Source organism: Entamoeba nuttalli (genome assembly GCF_000257125.1).
Source record: "Entamoeba nuttalli P19 unplaced genomic scaffold asmbl_7236, whole genome shotgun sequence".
NCBI lineage: Eukaryota > Evosea > Mastigamoebida > Endamoebidae > Entamoeba > Entamoeba nuttalli.
In genome coordinates, this window is record NW_008578506.1 from 1 (window position 1) to 26873 (window position 26873).

General features: G+C 23.7%; 12 protein-coding genes across 12 annotated transcripts; 6 read left to right on the top strand and 6 right to left on the bottom strand.

Moving 5' to 3' along the window:
* Positions 1 to 690: 690 nt before the first annotated feature.
* Positions 691 to 4264, top strand: ENU1_167580 (ubiquitin carboxyl-terminal hydrolase domain containing protein; the record flags this gene model as incomplete). The annotated part of the gene is made up of 2 exons (XM_008861036.1): positions 691 to 705; positions 791 to 4264. The coding sequence occupies 2 exons, from the start codon at positions 691 to 693 to the stop codon at positions 4262 to 4264; spliced, it is 3489 nt and encodes a 1162-aa protein (XP_008859258.1).
* Positions 4265 to 4536: 272 nt separating this feature from the next.
* ENU1_167590 (Spc97 / Spc98 family protein) lies at positions 4537 to 6444 on the bottom strand (the record flags this gene model as incomplete). The annotated part of the gene is made up of 1 exon (XM_008861037.1): positions 4537 to 6444. The coding sequence occupies one exon, from the start codon at positions 6442 to 6444 to the stop codon at positions 4537 to 4539; it is 1908 nt and encodes a 635-aa protein (XP_008859259.1).
* An 80-nt stretch (positions 6445 to 6524) lies between these two features.
* ENU1_167600 (Beige/BEACH domain containing protein) lies at positions 6525 to 12119 on the bottom strand (the record flags this gene model as incomplete). The annotated part of the gene is made up of 2 exons (XM_008861038.1): positions 6525 to 11978; positions 12096 to 12119. 2 exons carry the CDS (start codon positions 12117 to 12119, stop codon positions 6525 to 6527), a joined length of 5478 nt encoding a protein of 1825 aa, XP_008859260.1.
* Positions 12120 to 12354: 235 nt separating this feature from the next.
* On the bottom strand, positions 12355 to 13812 carry ENU1_167610 (leucine rich repeat and phosphatase domain containing protein; the record flags this gene model as incomplete). The annotated part of the gene is made up of 2 exons (XM_008861039.1): positions 12355 to 12934; positions 13007 to 13812. The coding sequence occupies 2 exons, from the start codon at positions 13810 to 13812 to the stop codon at positions 12355 to 12357; spliced, it is 1386 nt and encodes a 461-aa protein (XP_008859261.1).
* Positions 13813 to 13944: 132 nt separating this feature from the next.
* Positions 13945 to 14511, bottom strand: ENU1_167620 (hypothetical protein; the record flags this gene model as incomplete). The annotated part of the gene is made up of 1 exon (XM_008861040.1): positions 13945 to 14511. The coding sequence occupies one exon, from the start codon at positions 14509 to 14511 to the stop codon at positions 13945 to 13947; it is 567 nt and encodes a 188-aa protein (XP_008859262.1).
* A 146-nt stretch (positions 14512 to 14657) lies between these two features.
* On the top strand, positions 14658 to 18563 carry ENU1_167630 (protein kinase with WD repeats, putative; the record flags this gene model as incomplete). The annotated part of the gene is made up of 1 exon (XM_008861041.1): positions 14658 to 18563. The coding sequence occupies one exon, from the start codon at positions 14658 to 14660 to the stop codon at positions 18561 to 18563; it is 3906 nt and encodes a 1301-aa protein (XP_008859263.1).
* A 21-nt stretch (positions 18564 to 18584) lies between these two features.
* On the bottom strand, positions 18585 to 19961 carry ENU1_167640 (hypothetical protein; the record flags this gene model as incomplete). Its single annotated transcript, XM_008861042.1, has 1 exon — positions 18585 to 19961. The coding sequence occupies one exon, from the start codon at positions 19959 to 19961 to the stop codon at positions 18585 to 18587; it is 1377 nt and encodes a 458-aa protein (XP_008859264.1).
* A 323-nt stretch (positions 19962 to 20284) lies between these two features.
* On the top strand, positions 20285 to 21142 carry ENU1_167650 (hydrolase, alpha/beta fold family domain containing protein; the record flags this gene model as incomplete). The annotated part of the gene is made up of 1 exon (XM_008861043.1): positions 20285 to 21142. The coding sequence occupies one exon, from the start codon at positions 20285 to 20287 to the stop codon at positions 21140 to 21142; it is 858 nt and encodes a 285-aa protein (XP_008859265.1).
* Positions 21143 to 21292: 150 nt separating this feature from the next.
* On the top strand, positions 21293 to 21706 carry ENU1_167660 (hypothetical protein; the record flags this gene model as incomplete). The annotated part of the gene is made up of 1 exon (XM_008861044.1): positions 21293 to 21706. The coding sequence occupies one exon, from the start codon at positions 21293 to 21295 to the stop codon at positions 21704 to 21706; it is 414 nt and encodes a 137-aa protein (XP_008859266.1).
* A 132-nt stretch (positions 21707 to 21838) lies between these two features.
* On the bottom strand, positions 21839 to 23479 carry ENU1_167670 (elongation factor-1alpha, putative; the record flags this gene model as incomplete). The annotated part of the gene is made up of 1 exon (XM_008861045.1): positions 21839 to 23479. One exon carries the CDS (start codon positions 23477 to 23479, stop codon positions 21839 to 21841), a length of 1641 nt encoding a protein of 546 aa, XP_008859267.1.
* A 1270-nt stretch (positions 23480 to 24749) lies between these two features.
* On the top strand, positions 24750 to 25754 carry ENU1_167680 (hypothetical protein; the record flags this gene model as incomplete). Its single annotated transcript, XM_008861046.1, has 1 exon — positions 24750 to 25754. One exon carries the CDS (start codon positions 24750 to 24752, stop codon positions 25752 to 25754), a length of 1005 nt encoding a protein of 334 aa, XP_008859268.1.
* A 134-nt stretch (positions 25755 to 25888) lies between these two features.
* On the top strand, positions 25889 to 26629 carry ENU1_167690 (hypothetical protein; the record flags this gene model as incomplete). The annotated part of the gene is made up of 1 exon (XM_008861047.1): positions 25889 to 26629. One exon carries the CDS (start codon positions 25889 to 25891, stop codon positions 26627 to 26629), a length of 741 nt encoding a protein of 246 aa, XP_008859269.1.
* Positions 26630 to 26873: the final 244 nt, after the last annotated feature.

Genomic DNA, 26873 nt, shown 5'->3' on the forward strand with positions numbered 1-26873 from the left:
AAACATACTCCATAGAGCTGCTAGAAGAATTGATGTGATTAGTCTTTCCTGATGCTGGAACAATAGAAGCTAGTTCTATTACTACTTAATTAATTGCTTTTTATTTTAATTTTTGTTTTTCATTTTTCATAAAAACAAAAATATAAAAAATAAAAGACATACTTCAAACTCTCAAAAACAAAACAGACTTTTCAATTTAGAATGACAGAGAAAGAAACACTACCGAATAATATTATTATAACAAAGTCAGATTTAATTGTTACTGTTGATGATGAGTTTGTTTAATTGTACAAATAAGTTATAACAAAAGAAAGAAGATAATCAGATAGAATAACAGAATCTAATTTTATTGAATCACCACAATACCAATCAATAATCCAACAAGCTAAAAGTGAAGGATGTATATTTAAAATAAATTCATTTTTAGAATGTGAACAATTTTCATCAAGAATCGAAAAAATAATAAACGTAAATAACCAAACTATTTTATCAAAATCTGCAAGAAAAAAAATTGTTCAAAATAAAAAAAAATATGAATTTTTATTTATTGGAGGAGGGTTTTATATTAAATGTGTTTGTAATGAAAATGTCAATATTCATCAATTTGGAATAAAAAAAATTATTTCATTTCTTGATTCTAGAGGAAAACATTCAATTGAACGTTGGTTAAATTGGATAATTAAAAATTCAATGATATCAAATGATGTATTTATTAAAATGCTTCCGTTGTTAATTGTTTGCTTTTTTCTTTTTATGCAATTCATTTATAATCAGAAATATTTACAAATAGTTTATTCCTGATTATATTTGTAATGTTAATTATTCGTTAAATTATCCAACTCTCAAAATAAGGGATATTCCATTAAACCCATTTTCTCCAGTATCATTGTTGCCTGTCAATTTATCACTTCCATTAACACCAAACTCATTTTTTCTTCCATTTTATAAAAATTTTGAAGTTAATTGTCATCCTTTATATTCTTCACCAGTTTCCTATAAATTTTCAGAAGATTTCATTCAAAAATTAAATGAAATTAATCACCCATATACATTACAATTACTTCTCCATATTAAATCAACTGAACCTAAAACCTTACTTCATCCACTGTTAAAATGTTTAATTCAATTTGAAAATCAAGTACTTCAAAATGAAACTCTTTCTATTGAACCTAATTGTTTACAATCAGATGAATTACTTGAAAATTTAACAGAACAAATTTATATACTTCCATTTAATAATTTAAATATTTCATTACCATCAAATAATATAAACAATTTAACATTTAATGAATCTTATCAAATATATGTGTTTTTATTAAAACAACAACCTGAACATTGTCTATCAATAATAAGACAATTAGTTAATATTATTGGAAATCCATTCAGTTCTGGAATTGTACAATCATTACCTGATGAATTTAAGCCAATTATTAGTCAAGTAATTATTGAATCAATACCTTCTCATTCTTTAATGTCAAATTATTTTGAAGAGTCATTACAATATTTACAAACAATATCAAAAAAAACTAATTTATTACCATCATTAATTTATGTACTTAATTCATTAAATACATTAACTAAAGAAGAATTAATGAAAAGAGAAGAGTTAATTGTTGACTTTATAGAGTATTGTTTAAATCACATTACAAATTTATCTGAACATTTAAAATTAGCATTTACTGAAGGATGTTCCAATTTCATTAGAATGTTATATGATTTTGATGATTTAACACTTCCAATAGCAAAAGAAACCAGTTTAAGGTATCGAATTATTGATATACTAACTCAAATTATTCAAATTTATCCAAATGTAATAACATCTCTTAGTATTACATTTAAAAATTGTATTGAACCATTAAATTATACTCCATACAATCCACTTAGTTATGGAATATTTTCTAATAGTGGAAGTTCAACACCAAGTAGATCAGTTAGTAGATCAGATTTATATCCTACTATTTCAAGGAGTGGAAGTTTAAATTTTAATGAAAGTTATTGTGAAAGTAAAAGCAGAAACTCTAAAAGTAAAAGTGAATCTTCTAAATCATTAAAAAGAAGTGGTAGAAAGAATAATAATATTGAAACAGTAAAAATTGGAAATATCATTGGAATAAGAAACCTTGGTAGTACGTGTTATTTAAACTCTATTCTACAACAATTATATGGAGACATTTATTTTAGAAATTCAATGCTTCTCATAGACTCAATTAAGCCTGAACAACCATTTTTAAGTTCATTAAGAGATTTATTTATTAAATTAATGAGGTCAAGTATTGTTATTGATCCAAGAACCGAAGTTAGTGAAATGAGAAATAAAAAATATGGAATAATTAAACCAGGTGTTCAAAGAGATGCATGTGAAATGTTAATGGAAATACTTGACTCAGTAAGTGATGAATTAAAAGGAAATCTTGGAATTAATGCATTAAAAAAATCATATTTGATTGAAGCATTAACAGAAATAAGATCATGTGATTGTTCACATAATCAACAAAGAGTTGAAGAACATGTAGTGTTACCATTAGAAATTAAAGGATTAAAAAATTTAGAAGAGTCATTAGAAATATTAACAGGTACTGAATATATTGGAGATAAACAATATAAATGTGAAGAATGTCATAAACAAATTAATATTAAAAAGCAAATGTTTCTTCATCAATTACCAAATACATTAATATTTCAATTAAAAAGATTTGATTTTAACCTTCAAACATTTCAACAAGAAAAAATTAATTCTCGTTTTCTATTTCCTGATTATATTAATTTAAGACCTTTTACATTTACTAAAATTAAAGATGAAGAGTATTGTCTTGCTGGAGTTATTGTTCATTCAGGAAACTGTACTGGAGGACATTACACATCATATATTAAAGATGGAACTAAATGGTTTTTATGTAATGATGAACAAGTTATTGAAGTAAAAAGAGAGTATGCAGAAATGGAATGGTTTGGAACAAAAAATAAGTCAGGATATCTTCTTTTTTATCGTAGAATTACTCCTCTTGAAGAAATTCCATCAATTTCAATTAAAACAACAACAGTTCCAATTGAAAAAGAACAAAAATCTTCAAAAAAGAATAAAAAAGGAGGAAAATCAAAAAAAGGATATGAAACGAAATTTGAAATTATTAAAGATGGAGAAAAGAAAAATGGAAATAGTTGTTTATCATCAACTTTAACTTCTTCAATTTCAGAATCTACACAAAGTTCTTCAATTGATTTAAATGAAGAAATCAATGAATTTGAACAACAAGAGAGTATTTATACAGAACAATATTTATTTGATGAAAATATATTTTATTCATTTTTATTAGAATTATATCAACATATAGAAATTTGTACAAAAGAAACTGTTTCATTTATTATTCAAATTATTATGTTTAGTTTAAATGAACGTAGAAATGAAGAATGTTGTGAAGAAAGAAAACAATTATTAAATTATTTATTAGAAAATCCTTGTCAAATTGTAGCTGAGTCATTAATTGAAAATGAAATTAATAATAAAGTAATAATGACAAAAAGATATTGTTTTAATCCACGTTCCACTTCATCAAAATATACTTCATATTTTATTGACTGTTTAAAATTATGTTCAATTGAAATTAATCAACGTTACCTTTATCAATTATTTGTATTTTATTCAACACTTACATTAACTAAAGCTCATGTCCATGGAATTAAAACATTGTTTGGAAATGGATTAAGGTTATTAACTGATTTAAGTTCTTTAAAATGTTCTATTGATGATGCTGTTATGAAACAGTTATTTTTATCAATTAAACAGTCTGATTTTATTTTAGATTGTATGAATATTGATATTTCTATTTATTATAATTTTGTCTATTCATTGTATTTACTCTTTGATTCAGATGTTAAAAATGCACTATTTCTTGTTGACTTATTAGTAATGTTTAAAACAAAACATCATTTTGACTTACAAAAATCATTAGATTTTTCAATATTATCAAAATTTTTCATTAAACTTTCCAATAAATTACCAAATGCATTATTCAAATCACGTGTTTTCATTAAAGTTTATAGTTGTTTAGATTCATTTTATACTATTGAAGAAAGTGTTCATACATCCCCTTTATATTCTCTTTTAATAAATATAGTTAAAACTTACTCACTTACTGAAATTAAATTTATTATTCAATGTTTATGTAATGAAGAATCAGAATGTAGTATTAAAAATCATGTTTTATTCACTTTAATATATGATTATTGTTTTAGACATTTACAAGAAGTTGAAAGAGCAAATTAACTTAATTGAAATTCGTTATTCAATTCTTTTTATTATAAAAACTTAAAAAAAAAACAAAACTTTATTTTTTTACAGAAGACATAGTAAATACAAGATGATATAAACTTATATTTAATGGAATTATTCTTTGGAGACAATAAGTACAATATCAATTTAAAAGAGGAAAAATTAGATTGACAAGACTATATTACTTTAGAATGTTTTTTTTTTCTTCTTTATTGTAATGCCTTTAAACGGTCAATTTCAAATTTTAATTCATAAAAAATAATTAATTATTTTTTATTCAAAATATCAGCAAATGGATCTTCTTCACTTAAATTTTGTTTTGGTTGTAAGTTTAATCTATTGAAACAACAATTTCGTTTTTCAATAGAAGTATTTGGTAATAAAGAACAAATTCCATCCATTTGTATTCGAGTTTCTTCACTTAAAGATTCTAATATTTCGTAATCCTTTTTTTCAGGTTGTTTTTTTATTTTTTCATCACCACTATTAGCCATTTTTTCTACTGCATATACTGTTTGAAGTACATATCTAATATGAATTAATAATTTATTATAAGAATTAAATAATACTGTTTCATTTAATCCAATTCCAGTTAAACAATCATTTAAAAATTTAGAATGTAATTCTTTTAAATCATTAACAGAATATTTTGGTGTTGAAATAAATTTATTCCATAATTTTGTAATAACATCACATTGACAATAAATTACTATTTCTTCTAATGTTTTTGAACAAATTAAAAGAAGTTGTTGAAGATAAAATCTTAATGTACTATAATTTCTATTTGTTCCAAGTTCTGTTGACTTACAAATTATTTTTGTAAATGCACGAGATAATAAATAACGATGATATTCAATATCAAATAAAAATTTAAATATAACTTGATACCTTAAAGTTGCTTCATCATTTACAATTAAAGATAATGGAAAAGGAATTACAAGTCGTATTAAAAATGCTTGAAACATATTACATGGTTTATCAGTTGTTGTTAATTCTAAATAATTTTGAATAAATTCTTTTTGAAATGATACACTAAAACAATTTGATGATAAATGAATTGATTTTAATTCAAATAATAATGAATCAAATAATTTATATGTTGAACGTAATTCTTCATCTGCTGAATATGCATTTGATAATATTCCATGTGAAACATCAAAAAAATTATAATAAAATGAAGGTTCACCTAATAAATATGTCTTTCTAATTTTATTAAAAGTATCATCAATATGACAATGTTGAAATATAACAAAGAGCATTTTATTAATTAGTTCAGCTTGTTTAGTAATTAATTGTTTAAATTTTAATGGATTAAATAAAGTTATTGATTCTAAATGAATAGATGGTATTTCTTCTTTACTTTCTTCTTCTATTTCTGACGTTTGATGTAAAAGCATTTGTTGAAATAATTCAGTTTCATGTTGAATTCTATATCTTTTAATTGAATTAACATAATTTCCAGTTATATAAATTTCATTTCCATGAGGTTGCACACAACATGGAACTTCTTCTTCATAAAATATATATTTTTCTCCTTCTTTTTTTATAAAAAATTCATTATATAATAATTCTCCACAACTCATCCATTGTGAAATAAAATTCATTAATGGTTCACAAGTTTTTTCTATTAACTTTTTTAATAATTTAACACTAGTACCAATCCCTCCAAAAAGACGTAATTGACTATAAAGAACTTCAATAATTTTTTGTGGTTTAGTTTCTTTTGTAACTACTTCAATTATTTCTCTAATAGGTTTTAGCGTATCAAATTTCTTATTTAATTCACAACAAATTTCTTGAATTGTCCACATTTCTTTTCTTGCTTGTTTTTCTACAAAACAAATATCATTCACATATTCTTCTCTAAATTCAACTATTCCTTCACATAATGCTTGTTGTGTTACTCCTTCATGTTTACTTTTTAAAAAAGAATTAATAATTGAATAATCTTCTGCTAAATCAATAATTCTTTCAACAACACATTGTAATCGAGAATCAATTATCTTTGTTAATTTAGCAAATTTTCTTTTTTCTGTTGAAATAATATCAATTCCTTCACTTGAAAAACATAAACACATTCCAAATATTCCATCAATCAATATACATTCTTGCTCACATAAAGATTTAACATGAGGATTTTCTTTTATTACCTGAAAACGACCTGTTTTTGACATTTAATCTCTTTTAGTATTTTTTTTTAAGGTTTTTTATTATTATTTTTTATCGAAATAATGACAAAAAAAAAATGTGTTATTTAAAGTGAAATAAGTTTTACATCATTCAAAACAAATGAGCGTAAAATTTGATGATCTTTTTCTTGACCTTGAACAATAAAAATCCAATTCTCTTTGATAGAAGTTGTTAATGAAGAAGGTTGTACAATTACATTTTTAATAGTAAAATTTTCAAGTAATGTATTAAAGTCTAATGTATGAATGAGCAGAGGAATATAATAATTGTTAAAATAAATTAAAACTTTTGTTTTCAGACTAACAAGAATAAAATCAACAAAAGTACAACAAATACAATTCAAAGAAATAATATTATCATCTAATAATATTATTCCTGTTTCATATCCATTTATATCAATACAATGTATTTCAATTGAAGATTGTAAAGTTTGAGTATAATAAATATTTCCATTTGAAGAAGCACAAACAAAGAGAGGTTCTTGTTTGCAATGTATTTTAGACATTATTTTTTCATTTAAAATAGAATATATAAATAAGTCTTTTGATTGAATAATACTATAACCAAGAAGTGGTAATGATATAATATTAGTTAAAGGATTTGAAGAAATAATAATTTTATTATAGAATAAAATTTGAATTTCATGAATTTCTTTATCTATTATAATTTTATAACATTCTAACTCTCCACAATAAGTTCCAATTTCTAATTCAAATATACAAAATTTATTAACTTCTTTTAATGTAATAGAAGTAATACTTCCAGTCAAAGTTGTAATATCTTTTTGTTGGTTTTTATAAATAATAGTAATGGTTGAATATCCAATACAATAATAAATAGTTCCAATTGTTTCATCTCCATCATAAAACATCAATATATTAATTTCTTTATTTTGTATTCCATTCCAATTAACTTTTTTTATTTTTTTTAGTCCAAAATTTAATATAAACACTTCATCATATTTCTTAATAATAATATAATTATCCATCATTTGAAGTAATTCAAATTTTGTTTCAAGTTGATTTAACTCTTTAAATATATCAATTGATAAATTATTTTGTTCATTATTCATAGCTTTAATAAGTTCACTATAATCAAATGATTTTTTTCTTTTTGGATGAGTTTTAAATAAGAGTTGTGGTTGTTGACCAATTAATTGTTTAAATTTTGATTGAAAATTCTTTTTACAATTTTCTGGAATAATTTTTTCATTCATTTTCTTTCCAAAAATCATTTCAAACCATTTATGTATTTCTTCAGATACTCTTGGTGATTCTAATAACATTCTATGATATAAAATAAATTGTTTTGAATTATTTGCAAATACTTTAGGAAAACTAATACGAGTAAAGTCATGTTCATTTGGTGTAAATAACCAATAACAAGAGTAAAATTGTGGAATAGATTCATAAGGAAATTCAAATGCATTAATTTGAGTTATATTTTGTAATTTTTGATAAGGTATAGAAGAATAATTAAAATTTGAAATTAACGTTTCACTAAATATATTTTTTGAGCAATGAAAATGAGATTCAAAAAGAGAATACAATGTTGTATAGGGTTCTAATTGATTTAAATATAATGGTATTGCAGTAGCAGGTAATGGACCAAATTTAAAACCATTCTTATTAAAATATCCTTGTTGTAAATAACATCTACTATGTGAAAAATTTCTTATATACATTGTATTATTGTATATTTGATTAAATGGTTTATCAAATGTTGTTGTAATCCATGGAAAAATATAATATTGAGAAATATCTATAAGTGATCTTCCAGAATAATAATTAAGTTGACATAAATATTCATATGTTGTTATTTTTCCTTCAACCCAATCTTTGGTATATGAACAATAAAGAAATAATTTTGATAGATTTGGTATTACTGAAAATTTTCCTTTTATTTCTAATTGTAATGATGTTAATTTTGTAAATATTGTTTGATAATCTTGTTGATCAAAAAACATAATAAATAATGGTTTTTTATTTAAAGAAAATATTTCAATAGCATTATCACTATCTTTAAAATGTCTTTGAACAATTCGTATTATTTTTGAAAATGGTCTTTCATACCAATGTGTTTTTATTTTAATATGAATACTATTATCTTTTATGAAAAACACTCCACAATAATATTGTTCAATACAAATTAATAAACAAGGTGTTATTATTTCTGCATCAAATGGTACTTGAATATCATGAAAAGAATCTTGATCAATAATAAATCTTTCTTGAATACTTAATACATTTCTACTATGATACTTTTTTACATTAAAAATAGGTTTTGATGGAATATTAAAACCTTTTAAATCAAAAGAAACATTATCTTCATTTTGATGAAATGAATTGTTTATAAATTTTTGTTCAATAGATGTAAATCGTATTAATTCTTTTTCTCTAAATGCAATAATGTCATTTTTATATTTTGTTGTATTAAATAAAATTCGATCATTAAGTTTTGGAAGTATTTTAGTAATTCCAATAGATTTATGTCTTACTAATGGTGCAACATTATAATCATTAAAAACAATTTGTTCTACTCGAATAGTTGTTTGAATTGAATGATATGCTTCCATTAAACTATCATAAAACTCTGCAATAGAGTCTTTCATTGATAAATCAATATATGACGTAGTTTCTATTATTTGTTTTCTTTTAATTAAAATATTATTATATAATTGGTTATTATATTGTTGGATTGAATAAATACAATTTAATTGATAATTTTCTAATTTTTTAATATCTTCTTGATTTAATTCTAATTGTTTAAATAAAAGAGTTGTTGTATATAAAAACCAATTAAAATAACATGTATGATTTCTTTTGAGTGGATAACAAGGAAAAATAACACATAACATTTCAAATAATTTCAAATACAATGAAATATCATTACATTTTTTATATGCCAATCCCCATAATTGAGAAATAATAAGATTGATATTAAAATAATAATAAATTGGATATAACTCTTCAAAATATGAATAAGAATAATTCATTTGTTTTAAATAATCAGCAACATCAATTTGATTAATAAATTCAGAAATAAGACTAAATTGTTCATCAAAATGAAATGTTGATTTATTTCTTCCGTAGTTAAACATTCCACAAGTTATAAATGATAAAAATGTTCCACATTCAATAATTAATACATTTTGATATTCACAAATAAATGGTTGTGTTGTAAGAAATATTTTAAAAAATTCAAATAATATTTCATATAAATCCTTCCAATTTTTAAAAAGATTAAGTAATTTCATTATTGAATTTGTAAGGAAAGAAGTTTGACATTGATGAACTGATTCTAAAATGATATTTGATATTATTTTCATTAATCGTTTCATATTTTCTTCATCTTTCTTTTTATGAAGAAAATCTAATAATAAATAAAAAGTACTTTCCCACTCTTCATTTATTGAAATAATTGAAAAAATTGAATGATTTCTTTTACATTGTGAATAATCTTTTAATATTATTGTTGTTAATTCTTCTTCCGATGTACTTTCTATAATTCTTAAAAATGTGATATTAATAAAATTAATAAGAATAGTTGGATTTTTAATTGATTTAATTTGTTCTAATCTCATTGGATTATCTAATTTATAAGTAATTGTTTCACTACAACATTGAATTACCGTATCATATACTTCTTTTATCATATCAATTCTTTCAAAACGTTCTTTTACTATATTTAATATTTCAGTTGTTTCTCCAAGTAACAAATATAATATTTTTAATGTATTACAAAAAATATGTGGATTATTAGTATTGAGTATTGTAATAAAAATAGATGCACAGTGTTTTAATAATTCTGGTGGTTCATTTGTAGTACAAATAATACATACTATTGAATATAATAATAAAATAATAATTGAACTACTTTTTGTAGTAGTTAATACAAAAATAATATTTTCAACATATTTAGTAATATTACAACGAATAATAATATCAGTACAATATTGTATAAATTCATATTTAATAATAAGCCATTGATCAATTGGCATTATATCCATTTTTTCTTCATCAGCAATTATATACATTATTAATTGTTCATAAGTTATATATTTAAATAAATCTAATGTAACAAATGTAGTTGGTGGAATTAATTTTCTTAAAATATAAGGATAATTAACCCCTTTGTTCTTTCCAATCCAATATCCAATATCAAAAATATATCTAACTATATTTTTTTTCATAGTAATTGAAACAGATGAAGATGTAAATAATTTAACACAAATAGAAAGATAATCAACTGCACATCCAATATCTCCTTTATTAACATTTGATAATAAAAATTGTAGAATAATATTATAGAAATTAATTTCTTCACATTGACTTCTTAATATTTCATTCCGTTTAAATATTGCTGATAGTAATTGTAAAATAGAAGGAATATTTGAAGTATTAAATTTTTCATAACTAAATCCAAAATGAAGTAATGAACAAAATGGAATAATACCACCAATTCTTAAAATTATATCATCAATTCTAAATAATGATCCACAATAAATAGGTGAAAATGATGAATTAATTTTACTTGAACAAACATTAACAATATTAGTTTTATTTGATTGATTTTTAACTGTTGTAACAATTTTATAAAATGGTTTATCTCCGATAATCATTGATTTTAATGGTGATATTTGTACTGCAAGAAATGTATTTTTATCATTTCTTAATATTATATTATTTGTTAAAAATTTTTGTGCTAACTCAATTGATTCATAGTTATAATACCATTGAAATCCAGTAATATCCCCTACAAAACAAAAACCTGGTTTATCACAATCACCACCAATTTGAAGTAAAACAATATTACTTGATAAAAAATTAGGATAAGAAACAGTTAAATTTGATAAAATATGTCCATTACATTGAATTTGAAATGAACCATCATTTTTATGTAATAAATAAATTGAATACCATTCATTTAACATAATAGGAATTTGAGTATCATAAATTCTAGTCATACTCATTCTATTATTCATTATCATTTTCTTTTCATACCCTGATGACATTAAACAATCTGTTTTTAATATTAAATGATGATTTTGTGTATTAATACAAAGTGATATTTCATATGAATTAGTAGAAAAAGAAAATATTAATGGTGTATTTCCTTCAACAAATTTAGTTGGTCTAAATGTTGTATGATAAATTGAACTTTCTTTTGGCCACTCATTAATTGAAAGAACACAATTAATTGAAGTACCAAATCCTGTAAATGAATAATAAATTCTTGGAATATTTTTCTTTGATAAAGTATGAACAAGTGATTGTGTTAATTGTGATGATTGTGTTAGTGGAAGTAATGAATAAAGTTGCATAAATTCTTTGACCAATTCCATATCCAAATAAAACCCAATTCTTTTAGATATAATGTCAATCATATAATATGCTGTATGATCACTAGAACAATGTTTTAATTGATTAATAATATATTTAATAATTTCTTTTGTTATTAATGATGCATTGATTGGATTAGAAATAAGACCACTTAAAGTACCAAATACTTCTTCACTCTATGTAATTAATTTTATAATTTGTTTCAATGATTAATAAGTTAAATTATTACCAAACTACTTCTTTGTTTTTTTGTAATTTTAATAATAAATCACCTTCAATTAAATAAACAAAACTATCAATTGGTATATCTGGATCATATTCAATTCCACAAAGAGTCTTAATACCAATAATGTAGTTTGAATAAAGATTAATACTCATCAATCTGTAAAATATTAATTCAATTTTTATTAAAACATTTATTTTTTCTAATTCATTGTCATTTTTTTTTAATTTTTTAAAAAGGAATTATAATAATAATAATAATAATTTTATTTAAAAGTATTTATTTTTGATGTTTTATTATTGAACTGAAAAATAATTTTAGATTTTACTTTAAACAATAATGCAATTAGAATTCATTTTCTCAAGTTTCTTTTCAAATAATTTTAATTGACGAATAAACCCTGATTCAATGTCAATTAATGGATATAATCCTTGAACTTTATTAAACGCATTAATAAAAGATAAGCGTTGATAATACATTAAAAAGGCAATAACAATTGCAGGTGCTTTATTAACTCCTGTTCCACAAATAATTAAAACACCTTCTTTTCTTTGAATAGAATGAATAATAAATTTAATTGCATTTGGTATTGCGTCATATAATTGATGTCCTTCTTCTGAAACAATGTCTAATCTTAAAATATCACATTGGTCTTGAAATAAAGAAGGAATTTCAATTCCAACTAATAAAATTGATGAAATATTATAATTGTGAATATAATCTACATTATGTGCATTTAAAAATGATCCTAAATGAATATATTGAATAATTGGTGTTGGACTTAATGTAGGAAAAGTTAAAACTTGATATGGAGGAGTAATATGAATTGTTTCTAAATAATAATTTCCACCAATTTTTAAAAGTTCAAGAGAAGGATGAAATACAGGAAAACATTCTAATAAATTCATTCTAAAATATTAAAACTTATTTTAATTATAAAAAAAATACCCAAAAGATATTTTTAAAACAAATAAAACAAACGAAATATCAATTGTTTTAAGATATTGTAATGTTGTATAAATTGGTGGTAATACTAACAAATCATTTGATGAAAGATTTAATGAAGTTAAATTTGATAAAAGAGTTAAATCAATAGGAAATTTATTTAATCCACAAGATTGTAATGATAATTCTTTTAATGATAATGGTAATTTTGAAAGAAATAATTCTGAATTACAATTATTTAAATATAAAGTATTTAATGAACTACATTTTGTTATATCTAAATGTTGTAATGGATTAATTGAAATATCTAAAAATGTTAAATGATTTAATTCTAATATAACACTAGTTAATTTATTCATTGAACATTTTAACTCTATTAAAGATTCATGAAAAAGATCTAATGAAGTTAATTGATTTGAAATAATATTTAGAGAAGTTAATGATAAAATAGGAGGAAATGAAAATATTCTATTAAATGAACAATCTAAATTCAATAAATGATTCATTGGTGGAATAGCAGCAATATTATTATGAGAAATATTAAGTTCAGTAAGTGTACTAAAAGAATTACATTGATACAATTCATTATTTCTAATATTTAATTTTTTTAATGACGGAGGAACAAAAGGAATAGTATTTAATTTATTAAACGATAAATCAATTTCTTTTAACATAACATATTCTCTAAGATCTCTAATTAATATAAAATTATTTGAAGAAGCATTTAATCCTGTAACTTCATTTTCAATACAATATTGTGAAGTTAATGGAAATTGAGAAATATGAAGAAGAGAAATATCAAGAAATCCATCATGAAGAAAATCATTAAGGTTAATAGTCATAGAATAAAAACGAATGAAAAACGTTTTTAACTGAAAAAGGTTTTCATTTGAAAATTACAAAAACAAAAAACAAAAAAAAAAAACAAAGAAATAATTGTTAATTAAAAAAAATTCAATAAAAAAATTACATTTCTAAAGAGTCATAAAATCTGCTTGTGATGGATTAAATGATAATGCTGGAACAATCGTCCATTTTGTACTATCAAATTCCATCCACCCATTTGGAGTTTGAATTACCCATTTACTATATTTATTTGAAAACCGCCATTTCTTTTCCATTAATTGTTTTGCTGCTTTTAATTGACTTTCTTCACCAACCATTACATAAAACATATAAAATAAAATAAGTTCATTTTTAAATACACCAATTCTTTCTCCTGGATCATTAATTTCTTTAGATTCAATATGATAATAATTTGGAATACTATTCTTTAATGATGGAAATGGTGTATTAAATGATCCACATATATGTTTAGGAGTAGAAAGATCAATTCCAAGTGAATTTAAATCAATACCTTTCATTAATAATGAGTCAAGTGTTTGTTCATTATTATCACTTAATAATATTTCTACTCCTGAAAGCCCATACTCCTCAATACTTTGTGGTAATGTTCCTTTCATTTTTGAATCTTCATATGTTTGTTGCATTAATTGTCGTTGATATTGAGGCGTTTGTTTTTCTCTTTGTACTGATGCCATTCTTTAAATTTTTACTGTTCATTTTCAGTTTCTTTTTTCTTCTTTTTTTTTTAGTTTTATTAAAAAAGAACTGCTTATTATGACAGAACTTTGAATAAAACTATAAAATAGAAAAATGAAACTATAAAAAATCATCTTAAAACATTATGGGAAATACACTATCCACATCATCTGATGTACTTAATTCATTAGACCTTACTGATACTTGTGGTCTTGACGAAGTAGAAAATATTGGAAATGATTTACTTACTCATTCAGTTCGTGCAAGAGACACTCGTTCACGAAGGGTGTTAGTTACAAAATTGTATTCGGTTCAACCATCAGATGGAGATAAAATAAATGAACTTCTTCAACGATTACATACTGTTAATAAATCAATTGTAAATATCACTGGATTACTTGGTTTTGTAACAAAAAAAGCTGGTAAAAATGGAAGTATTATTATTTACCAACGTCAATATCTTCCATATAATTTAGCTGATCGTGTACGTACAGCACCATTTTTTACATTACAAGAAAAAGTATTTATTGCTTATCAACTTATAAATGCAGTTAATTCATTACATTCCTTACATATTGTTCATGGTGATATTAAACCTGAAAATATTTTACTTACATCTTCAAATACTCCATATCTTTCTGATTTTGCACCTTATAAACCATTTTATATTCCTGATGATAATCCTTATGATTTAAATTTCTTTTTTAATCGTTCTACATGTATTGCTCCTGAACGTTTTCAACCAAATCTTAAAGTTGATAAAATGTTTACTGAAACTACACCATCTGCTGATATATTTTCATTAGGATGTGTATTAGCTTATTTATTCCTTGAAAATTCATTGTTTGATGTGAGTAATATTCTTGATTATAAAAATGGTAAATTTTCAATAACTAATACTCTTTCTGCTATTCAAGTTGATTTTATTCGTGAATTAATTCTTTTAATGGTTGATGCTACTCCTGAAAAACGTCCTACAGCTCAACAATGTTTTGAAATATGTGAAAAGAATGTCCCATCTTATTTTTCTTCATTACTTCAATTATCATATCTTTCACAACAAAATTCAGCAGAATTTGTTCTTCCAGATATTATTTCTTTCATTCGTGAACAATTAAAGATAGAAAAACCAAATGTTCCAAGAAAAATAATTGAAAAAGAAATTCAAAGTATTCCTGATGAAGCTACTTTATCTCATTCTTCTCAACTTGCTGTTGAATTAGATAAATTAACTAATCAAACAGAAGAATTACATAAACATCTTGAAGTATTATTAAGTGGACAATGGAGTGATTTAAAAGCAAGGTCTGATGCTTTAAATTCAATGAGAAAATTAACAGAACAAATAACAGTTTCTGATGAAAAAGAAAATGTTGTAAATGAAGTTGAAGAAACTAAGAAATATTTTAATAAACAAGAAGAACCATTTATAAGTACTAGCATTATTCTTTATATATTATTTAGTATTAGAAGAACACGTGAAAATATTTTAGAAAAAATACTTTCAATTGTTGATATTTTAATTCATTATTCTGATGATGAAGCATTATATATGATCATTACCCCTGGACTAGTAGATTTAATTATTGGTACTTCAAGTAATCCAATTAAATCTCATAGTTTAAAGTCATTAATTTTAGCTTTAAAATATATGAAAACACTTCCTCCATCAGCACATTTATTATTCCCAAATTATATTTGTCCAGCTATTGAACAAACTATTGTTAATCAACAAAATATGTCATTCACAATTACTTACGCTTCATATTTTTCACAACTTTTAGAATTATCAAAAAAATTATCATTAAAAGAAGAAGATGGTTCAATGAAAGCTTCTGAACATGAAGTCTTATGTAAGTTCTTTTTGGAATCATATAAACAAATGCTTTTAAAAAAGAATTTCCACATAACAAGAAATTTAATTAAATCATATTCTGCTTTAACTTTGTTCTGTGGGTATCAGAAAAGTTATAATGAATTACTCCAATATATTACTCAATTCCAACAATCAGACCCAATATTAATTGTTTATTTCTTAGAACAAATTCCATTAGTTGGTAAAGTATATGGAACTAAAGTGTTTGAATTACATTTCTATCCATTATTACAACAATACCTTTATAGTACTCATGAATATTTAGTTTATCAGACTCTCCTTTCCATTACTAGTTGTATTTCACTCGATATTATTTCAAGAAGTTATATTTATAGTATTATTCCTTCTGTTTGTCCTTTATTAGTTCATCCTAATATTACATTACGTCAAACAACAGCATTATTGCTTGAAGTTATTGCTTCAAAGTTGAGTGATGCCCAACGTCATTGTTTCTTATTACCTCATGTCAATAGTATGTTAAGAATTAAATTATTTAATATTACAGCTTCTCATATTAATGCATCACTTTTAAGTTCAATTCCAAGAAATGCATTAAGATCATTTGATCGAAATGATTTTTCATCAACAATGCACATTGAAGATATAGTAACTAAATTAGAAAATACAGGAGTAACTAATCCTGATAAATGTTTAAGTAAATTAATTCCTTATTTAATAGCAGTAAAAGAGCATATACCTCGATTGAGTTTACAACACCAAACTTCAATTAATCGTTTAACTGATGAATTAAAAGTTCATCAACAATTACCATTATGGGGAGTAAATCCAGATGATCCAAACCATACTTATATTCCAATGCAAAACCCAAATACTCCATGTCCACGTGATAGTTCTCGTTATCTCACAGTTATTAAAGGTTCAGCTCCACCACGTTTACGTAGTATTCCTGATCTTGGATTTGTTGATTCTGAAATTCCATCACCAAAACATGAAATCATTCAAGGGATTTGTGTTGCTCATCTCACAGAACATCGTGCACCAATTACTTCAATTAGTGTTGGGTCAAATGGAATTTTCTTTGTAACAGGAGATTCTACTGGTATTATTAAAGTATGGGATATTCTTGGAGTAGAATCACTTGAAGTTATGAGATCTAAAGTTACTTATAAAGGTCCAAGTGGTGTAAGTTCAATTGGAACTATTGCAAAAAGTAATGGTATTGTAATTGGATATAGAGATGGTACTATTGAATTACATAGAGTTTGTGTTCAAGGAAAAAAATCAACTGTGATGTCAATGAATTTAATAAAAAGTATATCTCTTGGATCAAAAATTATATCTATTCAAAAGAATGCAGATGCTAAAGCAGTTACCATTGTTTGTGAAAATGGTACATTAGCAGTATGGGATATTAGAGATAAAACAGTAGGAATTAGAAAAGAAAATGATGCACGTTTAGGGTATGTTTCTGCAATGGCTGTTGCACCAAGTGGAGAATATTGTATTGTAGGTACTAATAGAGGCTATCTTGTTTGTTGGGATTTAAGACATACAATTGCAAATATTGGATGGAGAGTACCAACTCATTCTGCTATAACAGAAATTGTATTTATTAAAGAAGAAAATATAGCAACTAATACACGAGATGGTGATGTTTTTTGTTGGGATATTAAGAATCAAAATTTGAAGTCATTACTTCATTTTGAAGATTTTGGAACAGAAATACCTGAATTAAGTAGTGTAATTGAAAAAGTTGAAAGAAGTAGATTTAAACCATCATTTAGTATGGGACCAGATGACTATGGAGTACAACAACTAGATAATCTATTACAAAATCTTCAAAAATGTATTGCACAAAGTAAGAATAATATTTATTTACCATATTTAATAAATACATCGTTAATAGCATTTGACCGATTTATTATTTCAGGTGGAAGTGATCATATTTTAAGATTTTGGGATGTTGAGGATAGTCAAAATAGTCTGTCATATGCTATTGGTGATTTTAAAAAACCACCAACATTTGAAATATTAAATGAAAATAATATTACTTGTATTAAATGTTTCCCAGTTGATAGAGAGAAAAGAGGAATTGGAATAAGTGATAATGATCATCATTTAGATGCAATTACTGCTCTTTCAATGTTACCTTCAGCTCAATCATATTATTTATGTAGTGCTTCACGAGATGGAATAATTAAAATTTGGAAATAATTAAAAAAAGTTATAAATGAATTATTTCTTTATGATGTCATCACATTGTTTTTTACGTTCCATAATCAATTGTCTTTGTTCATTCATTCTAGTAGTAACGTCCATTACAGAATTCATAGAATCATCAGCCATCTTTGTAGTTTTAACATTTAATTTAGCAACTGAATCAAGAATTTCAACTGTTTTTTGGTTTGTCTTCTTCATTGCTAAATAATCTTCACGATCTTTTCCAGTTAATACTCTTAATGCCATATCTTCTCCTTCAGTAAATTTAATTTGTCCTTTAATACCAGAACAATTCATAAATGTTTTTGTAATCATTAAATCTCCATAATCAAATACTTGTGAATTTGGTTCAAAAGTAACACTTAACTGTTTATTAAATATTTTTAAATATCTAATATATATTTCATTTACAATAAATTGAAGACATGTTGAACAAAGTCTAATTCTTCCTTTTTCTTTTCCACTTTGATTTAAAGCAATTTGTAAATGTAATGGTCTTGCTCTCATATATAATCCAAGAATCTCTTGAATTGAAAATGAACGTGATAATGTCTTCTTTTTATTTGCTGTAGTTTCAACAATATCAATATGATCATCAAATATTTTCATTGTTGCTGGTACTAAATCATCATTTTCTAATTTCCATAAAATTTGAATTTCAACTGGAACTGGTGGAGTTTCTTTAATTTCTTCAATAAGTACAGCAGCTTCTTCTTTTGGAGGTGGTACTTGTTTTGTTTTCGTATATCTTAATTTTAATTCATAAATAAGTGATTTGGTTGCTTTAATACTATCATCAATTTCTCCTAAATATTTATCAGTTTTATCTAATAATTGATCAATCATTTCAATTTTTCTTTGTTGTTGTTCAAGTAATTTATAATTTTCTTCTTTAATTTTTTTCATTTCTTCTGCTGTTACTAATGCCTCTTGTGCTGTTTCTATATCAAATTTTCTTTGATTATTACTTTCATGATCATCAACTGTATGTTGTTTATAAATATTTAAATCTAGAACAGAGAAAGGATATTTATACATGTAATACATTAAATTGAAACACTCTTCTTCTTGTGATTGAGGAACAAAATAATACATTCTTCCTTCAATATCATAAATCTTAATTTCATTTGTCATTTCTTTTATACTAGAAATTTGTATTTTAACATATAATTTCTTTCCATATTGAGACCTAAAACAAAAGTAGTTTTGTGTAATAAATAATTTTCCTTTAATACTATTATTATTACTTTTGTTTATCACTTTATAACATTGAACAACATCTTCAGTATCACTTAATGAAAAATCTTGACGAACTTCTTCACTCATTTTTATAAGATCAGCTGCTGCTGACCTATCTCTTGCTTCAATTCTTTGTGAAACCTTCTCACTCATCTTCTTGAAATAACTGATTAAATAAGTTTTTAAAATAAGTACCACTAAAATAAATTATTTCAACTTTTTCTTTAAATTATTAGAATATTTCTATATTCTTTGAAGTTCCACACCTTCTTTTTCTTCTTTTTTTCAATCTTTTATCTTTTTCTACCGTTGATTTATACATCTTTCTTTTTATTTAGTGTTCTTTTGAATAACAAAATATTTTTATTTTTGTTATTGTTATTAAAATAAAATAAAACAAAATTTCCTTTTGTCTTCTCATTACTTCTAAAATACCATAAAAATTCTTAGATCTTGTTTCAATCTTTGAATTTACAATGACATTTGAATATAAAGAAACATTTCATCAATTAAATGGATTTAATATTTATTCTAGAGAATGGAGACTTAAAGAAGCAAAGGCAACAATTATTATTCTTCATGGATATGGAGAATATTCTGGTAGATATACAAAAGTTGGAGAATTTTTTGTTAATTCTGGGTTTAATGTTTTTATGCTTGACCTTCCAGGTCATGGAAGATCATCTGGTATTCCTAATAAACCAAAAACATTTATTAATTCGATGGAAACTTATATTAATACTCTTAATGAATATATTGAATTTGTTAAAGATGATATAACAGAAAGAGGAATTTCACTCCCTCTATTTTTTATGGGACATTCTATGGGTGGTTTACTTACATCAATTTTAGCAAGTAGAAGAAATGATATTACTGCATATGTTGCATCAGCACCTGCCTATGTTATTAATAACAACATAGTTTATTACTTATATTATTTGTTTATATTAATCATATTCTTCTTCCCTTCTTTAATGATTCCAACTAATCCAGCTGATGAAATTTTTACAAATAAAGAAGTTGCACGAGAATATGATAATGATCCTTACACTTTAACAGCTAAAGCATCAGGTAAAACAGGATTAGAAATGGCACGATATGGTGATATTGAAAAAGATCGTGATTTAACAGTCCCATTTTATTTAATGCATGGATCTGGAGATACATTAATTAAAGTAGAAGGAGCAAGAAATAAAGCAAAACATCTTAAAAATCCACTTTCAAAATATGTTGAATATCCTGGAGCAAACCATGTTCTTTTAGAAGAAGATAATCAACAAGAAATGTTGATTGATATTAACAAATGGTTAGACTCTGTTATTCAATCTCAATAACATTTTTCATATATTTTGTTTTATTACATTTTTTTATTAAAATATTAATTAATTTATTAAAATGATTTTTTTTTTAAGATCTTGTTTAACACAAAAAAATAAAAATAACTTAAAAATCAACAACAAAAAAATATATTATATTTCATTGATATGAAAAGTCTTTTCATTCTTTTATTAGTTGTATGTGTTTTATCTCAATCACAAAAAATTGAAAACATGGGAACAGACAATGTATTAAACGTTTTATCAAACCTCGAAGCTGACATTCGTGATATTGAAACAACAGAAGCAGTTATTAGAGGAGATATAGAATATGATAGAAATTTACATCAAATGCATTTAACTAAATATGAACAATTCCAAATTAAACATGAACTCGCATTTTATAGAAAACAATTAAAACAAACATTAAAGGTAAAAAAAGTATTAGCTCAACGATTCATTAATTTCATGAATAAAGTTCCAAAAAAAGCAGTGAAAATTTTTGAAAAGAAGTTTAATTTACCAAAGAGAATAACACTTTTAAAAAAATGGGCACAAGGTCAAAAATTATACATTGAATAAAATTAAGTTAATTTAAAAGTACACAATTCTTTGCGCTTCAATTTCTTTTAATTTTAATATATAAATATTATTTTTTTTTGTTTATACGATTTAAATAAAATAATAATACTTCAAAAATTCATTTATTATATTTTAACCTCGTAATTCTGTAATAACTCCTTTACCAATAGTTATTTTATTACATCTTAAGAAGAAATGACTAAATGCATCATTATTCACGCGGGTATCAACACATAATGGTTTTTGAAGAATGATCTCTACATTAGCTTGAATTACGTCTTTTAATTTTTTTGGTCTAACTTTAACATCTTGTATTCCTGAGAAGAAGATTCGTGCAAAAACACAGGGTGAAGAACCAGTTGAACAATAAAATGACATTAAAGTTCCTCTTCTAATAATCAAATCTCTACAATTCAAATCAACAGTTGCATGAAACTTTTTATAATATATTGGTGGTTCAGCTGGTGATCCAATGACATATCCTTTCATTATGTTAAGATTAGTTCCATCAACTTGTATTTCAACAATATCTCCTGCACCAGCACAATCAATAATTTGATTTCCTTTTTTGATTTTTTTTATTACACCATGAGTTTGGGTTGGGTAAATAATAACATCATCTTTCTCTCCAATAACACCAGAAGAAATGATTCCAGTAATAACACTTCCATTGCCTTGTTTATAAGAATCATTACAAATAAATCTTAATGGTTTTTCAATGTCATGAAATTGTGCATTTTCTTCAGAAATTACTGAAAGTAAACTTTCTTGGCACCACTTACAGGAAGTTGTTGGTTTTATTAAATTCTCACCTGAAAGTCCACTAATAGGAATATATCGTATATTTATATTATCAAGATTATATTCTTTTAATAATTCTTCAGCAACACTAACAACACTTTTATATTTTGATTCACTCCATTTCACCGAATCCATTTTGTTAATAGCAACAATAATTTTTGATACAGTTGAATATGCTAATGTTGAAACAATATCTAAAAATGTTCCTTCATACGTACATTTTAAATTATGTTTATCAACATCTACAACAACAACAGCTACATCAGCTTCATTCATTGCATCAATAGTTTTCATAAGAAAATCTGTATGTCCAGGTGCATCTAATATTCTAATATTTTTATGATTATATTGGAATTCAACAGCTCCAACAGATATAGTAATTCCTCTATTTCTTTCTTCATCATCAGTATCCATAACCCATGCATATTCAAATGACTTCTTTCCTTTTTCTCCACATTCTTTTTTGTTTTTTTCAATTTGTGAATGAGTAACACCTCCAAGTTCTTGTAAAATATGACCAACTGTTGTTGACTTACCTGAGTCTACATGACCACAAAAAATAACAGTTAATGGTGTTTGATTTGTTTTGTGCATTTCTTTTACTTTGTTGATGATTTCGGAATGTCTTTTTTGAGAATGTTGGACTGTTGGCATTGAATGTGGAGATGGAGATGGAAGTGGACTTGGAGTCTTATGAGTAGTTGGTTTATTTTTTGGAAGAGGAGACTTAGTAATTGGGATTGGTGTTTTCATTTTTGGTGGTTGTTTATCCATAATCTTTGTTTTTGTTGTTTTCTTTTTAAATGAGGCAATAGTACGTTTAACGTCATAACCATTCTTTTCTAGTGCAACTTCAACTTGTTCTTCAGTCAATGTATTTGAGATTTCTTCAGGTAGAAATCCAAAGACATCTTCTATTAATTCTTCAATTTCTCTTTGAGATAATTCTTCTGATTCATCATAATATGCCATAGTCTTGTGTTTAAAAAAGTATTGATTTTCTTTTTAGTTTTTTCTCTTTTTTTTAATTTTCTATTTTTTTCATTCTATTTTTTAATATGAGGATTAACTATTTGAAAGGAAATAAATTCGTATTGAGAGGATTTGTTATTCTTCATTAATACTACAGTAAAATCTTATGAAGTCTTTCATAAAATGGTAATGAATTTGTTTTTATCATTTGTTGATTAACAACTAACCATAAAACTATTTAAAAAACTCATATTTATTAATATTTTATTATAATTCTTGAAACCATTGAAGAAAAGTATCGTCTATTTAAAAAGGTTAATATAAATTGATTAAAACATTATAATTGTTCAATTAAAGAAAGTAAATTTTAATAGAAAGGATATAAATAAGAAATAAAAAATGTATTTATTTACACAAATAATAAAATACATCAAATATCATTATAAACAATATGGTTTATATTATTTCTATTTTCACTATTAAATTATTAGTAAATAAATACACTTTGACCAAAAATTTAAAAGAATTTTATCTTATGTAAGTTTCTCTCATTATTCATCTTTTAGTTCATAATAAATCAAATAGAGTAATTTACAGTGATTGGATGTTATCTAATTATAACAATATTTCCTTTCTTTGTGATACATGAAATATTTTGAATATTAATTTTTCAATATTTTTTTTTTAAAAATAAAATTGTAGTATTAGTTAAGTGATTAAAGTATGATTGTCTTTATAAATTACTTAAAAAAATTGAAATTATAACCTCCAAATGATGATGATTGTAAATTTATGAATAATAATTTTTATATTAAAAATTGAACTAACTTTTAGCATTATTAAAAATTTGTTTTTGGAATGGTTCAGAAATAAAATAAATTAACAGTTTCAGCCATAAAATACTTTTCTCAACTAAACATGAATTAATTGTCAGAAGTAGTTTACTGAAAATAAGGAAAAAAAATATTTATTAATTTTTCATTTTAGTTAGAACAATTAAGGTATATTAGTACTATAGTATGTCAAGACACAAAACATAACAATGACTAATATATATTTAATAGAAGTATATAAATCAATATTGTTATAAAAATTTTATAAAGAGTTGAGTAATAAATCTTCAATACCAAAAATAAAATATTATAAAATATGATAGAAGAAATAAAACTACTCAAATCAGTTTTATGTTATTTATGAAAATAACAAAAAAAGAATAATAATGATTTAAAAGAATAAATTAAATCTATTGAAGATCTTTAAAAAAGACATAATGAATTCTAATTTAACATTATCATCTTCTACAACATTAGATGATGATGACTCTTCTGTTGATATCATTGATATAGAAAGTATTACTCAAAATGAAATAGAATCAGTTAAAGAGATATTCAAAGCTATGACACAAAGAAGGTATGAAAGAAAATTCTTAGGTAGAGACCCTTTTTCAACAACAAGTAGAAAAATATCATTTTTATTTATTTTTTCATTAGGAGGATATTTACTTGGGTTAATTATTAAATACTTTATTAATACAATAGAAAATGATCAGCAATCATCAATAGATGAAACAACAAATTCTTTTGGTTTATTTCTAATTCAACATTTAAATGAAATATTAATAATGATTGTAATGACTATTTCTATTACACTTTCTTTACATATTTTAAAACCTTTTATTGTAGTTTTAATGTTTGAATTATATTGGTTTACGATATTCTTCTTTTTATTTGAAGCATACAATTCATTTTCATTAACTGTTCTTTCAATATTAATATTAGTTATTGTTGTATTATTTACACTATTATTTTCAATATTCTTTTCGACAATACTAAAACATATTCCATTATTTATTTTTCTAAGACCAACAATTGTTTCAGTAGAAGAATCATCAAAAGGATTTAGAAGATATATTCTTGAAACTATTAACTTTATTACTAGAAGAAAGAAAAAATATACACTTGAAGGTAAATTAAATAATAATTCATTGGAAGGAACTATTGTTTGGGTTGATAATCAAATGTTAGGTGAATCTTTAACAGGAGAATGGAGAAATAAGATGCTTGTAGGTCCATTTGAATCAATACTTATAGGACAACGGTCATTAATTCATTCAGTAACTTTAATGGCATATAATTCTAAATTCTATCAAGGAATTCTTTCATTTTATTATTCATTAATATCTGTTGAATGTTGTTATTCAGGAACAATTCTTTATGTTTGTTTTTCATTAATTATTATTGAAATAAAATTCATCTTTAGAATTTACCAAAAGTAACTCAAATTTACAGTAGAAAATGTCAATGCATAGGAGACTGTAGTTGTTGTAGAGATATTATTGGTGATATTCATAGTGTTAAAGAAACATCAACAATAGACTCATTAAATGTACAATTAAATGAAAATACAAATATGATTAATGTTTCTTCTTCATCAAAAGAATTAAATGAAGTAACTTTAAGAATAAGTAAAAGAAATGATTCAAAAATGAAAGCAATTAAAATAAGTGGTCTTGAAGAAGAATCAAAGCTTGCTATTATTTATCTTACTGGTTCAATTCATAAAGAACAACGTCAAAAAGAATTTGCACAATTCTTAGCTTTAGCTAAATTCCCAGAAACTGTTTTTCCAATAATTTGTCATCTCTCCCAAAATAATGAAACTCCTGATTATAATGATCCATATCTTCATATTGCATTTTCTAATTTACTTCAGTCAATTCTTTCTACTCAAACCCAACATATTAATTTTATTGCAACATCTGATACATTATTATTCCTCTTTAAATCATATTCATTATGGAGTACATTAATTAATGATTCTATTCATATTGATAATTTAATTATTATTAACCCAATGGATATTCCAACAATAAATTATTCTCTTTATAAGAAAGATTGGACTTCATTATTTACTCTTTGTAAAAGAACAACAATATATTCTTTAACTTCTTCTCTTTCTTCAATTCATTTATTAGAATTTATATTAAAAGTAAAACGTTCTTCACATTTAAATTCTTCTTATGAAAAATTAGATATTATAGATGTAGATGATCTTGATCAAACAAATTATTTTTCATTAAACGAAGTATTTATTCAAGATATTGTAGAACTACTTTGTTTGTTATATTATTTTGATATTAATAACAAATAATAAAATAACAATTTAGTGTTTAATAAACCTGCACGATTACGTATGACTTCATTACAACAATACTCATCTAATTTCTTCAAATTTTCATTAGTACCAAAATTTGTTAGAATGGTTTAACTTTCTTTTTATTTTATTTCTTTATTAATTCTTTGGTTAAACTAAAAAGAAGTACTTTAAACAACACAAATTGAAAGAATTAAATGAATAATTATATTATAAATTTATTATTTTTTATAAGAAAAAA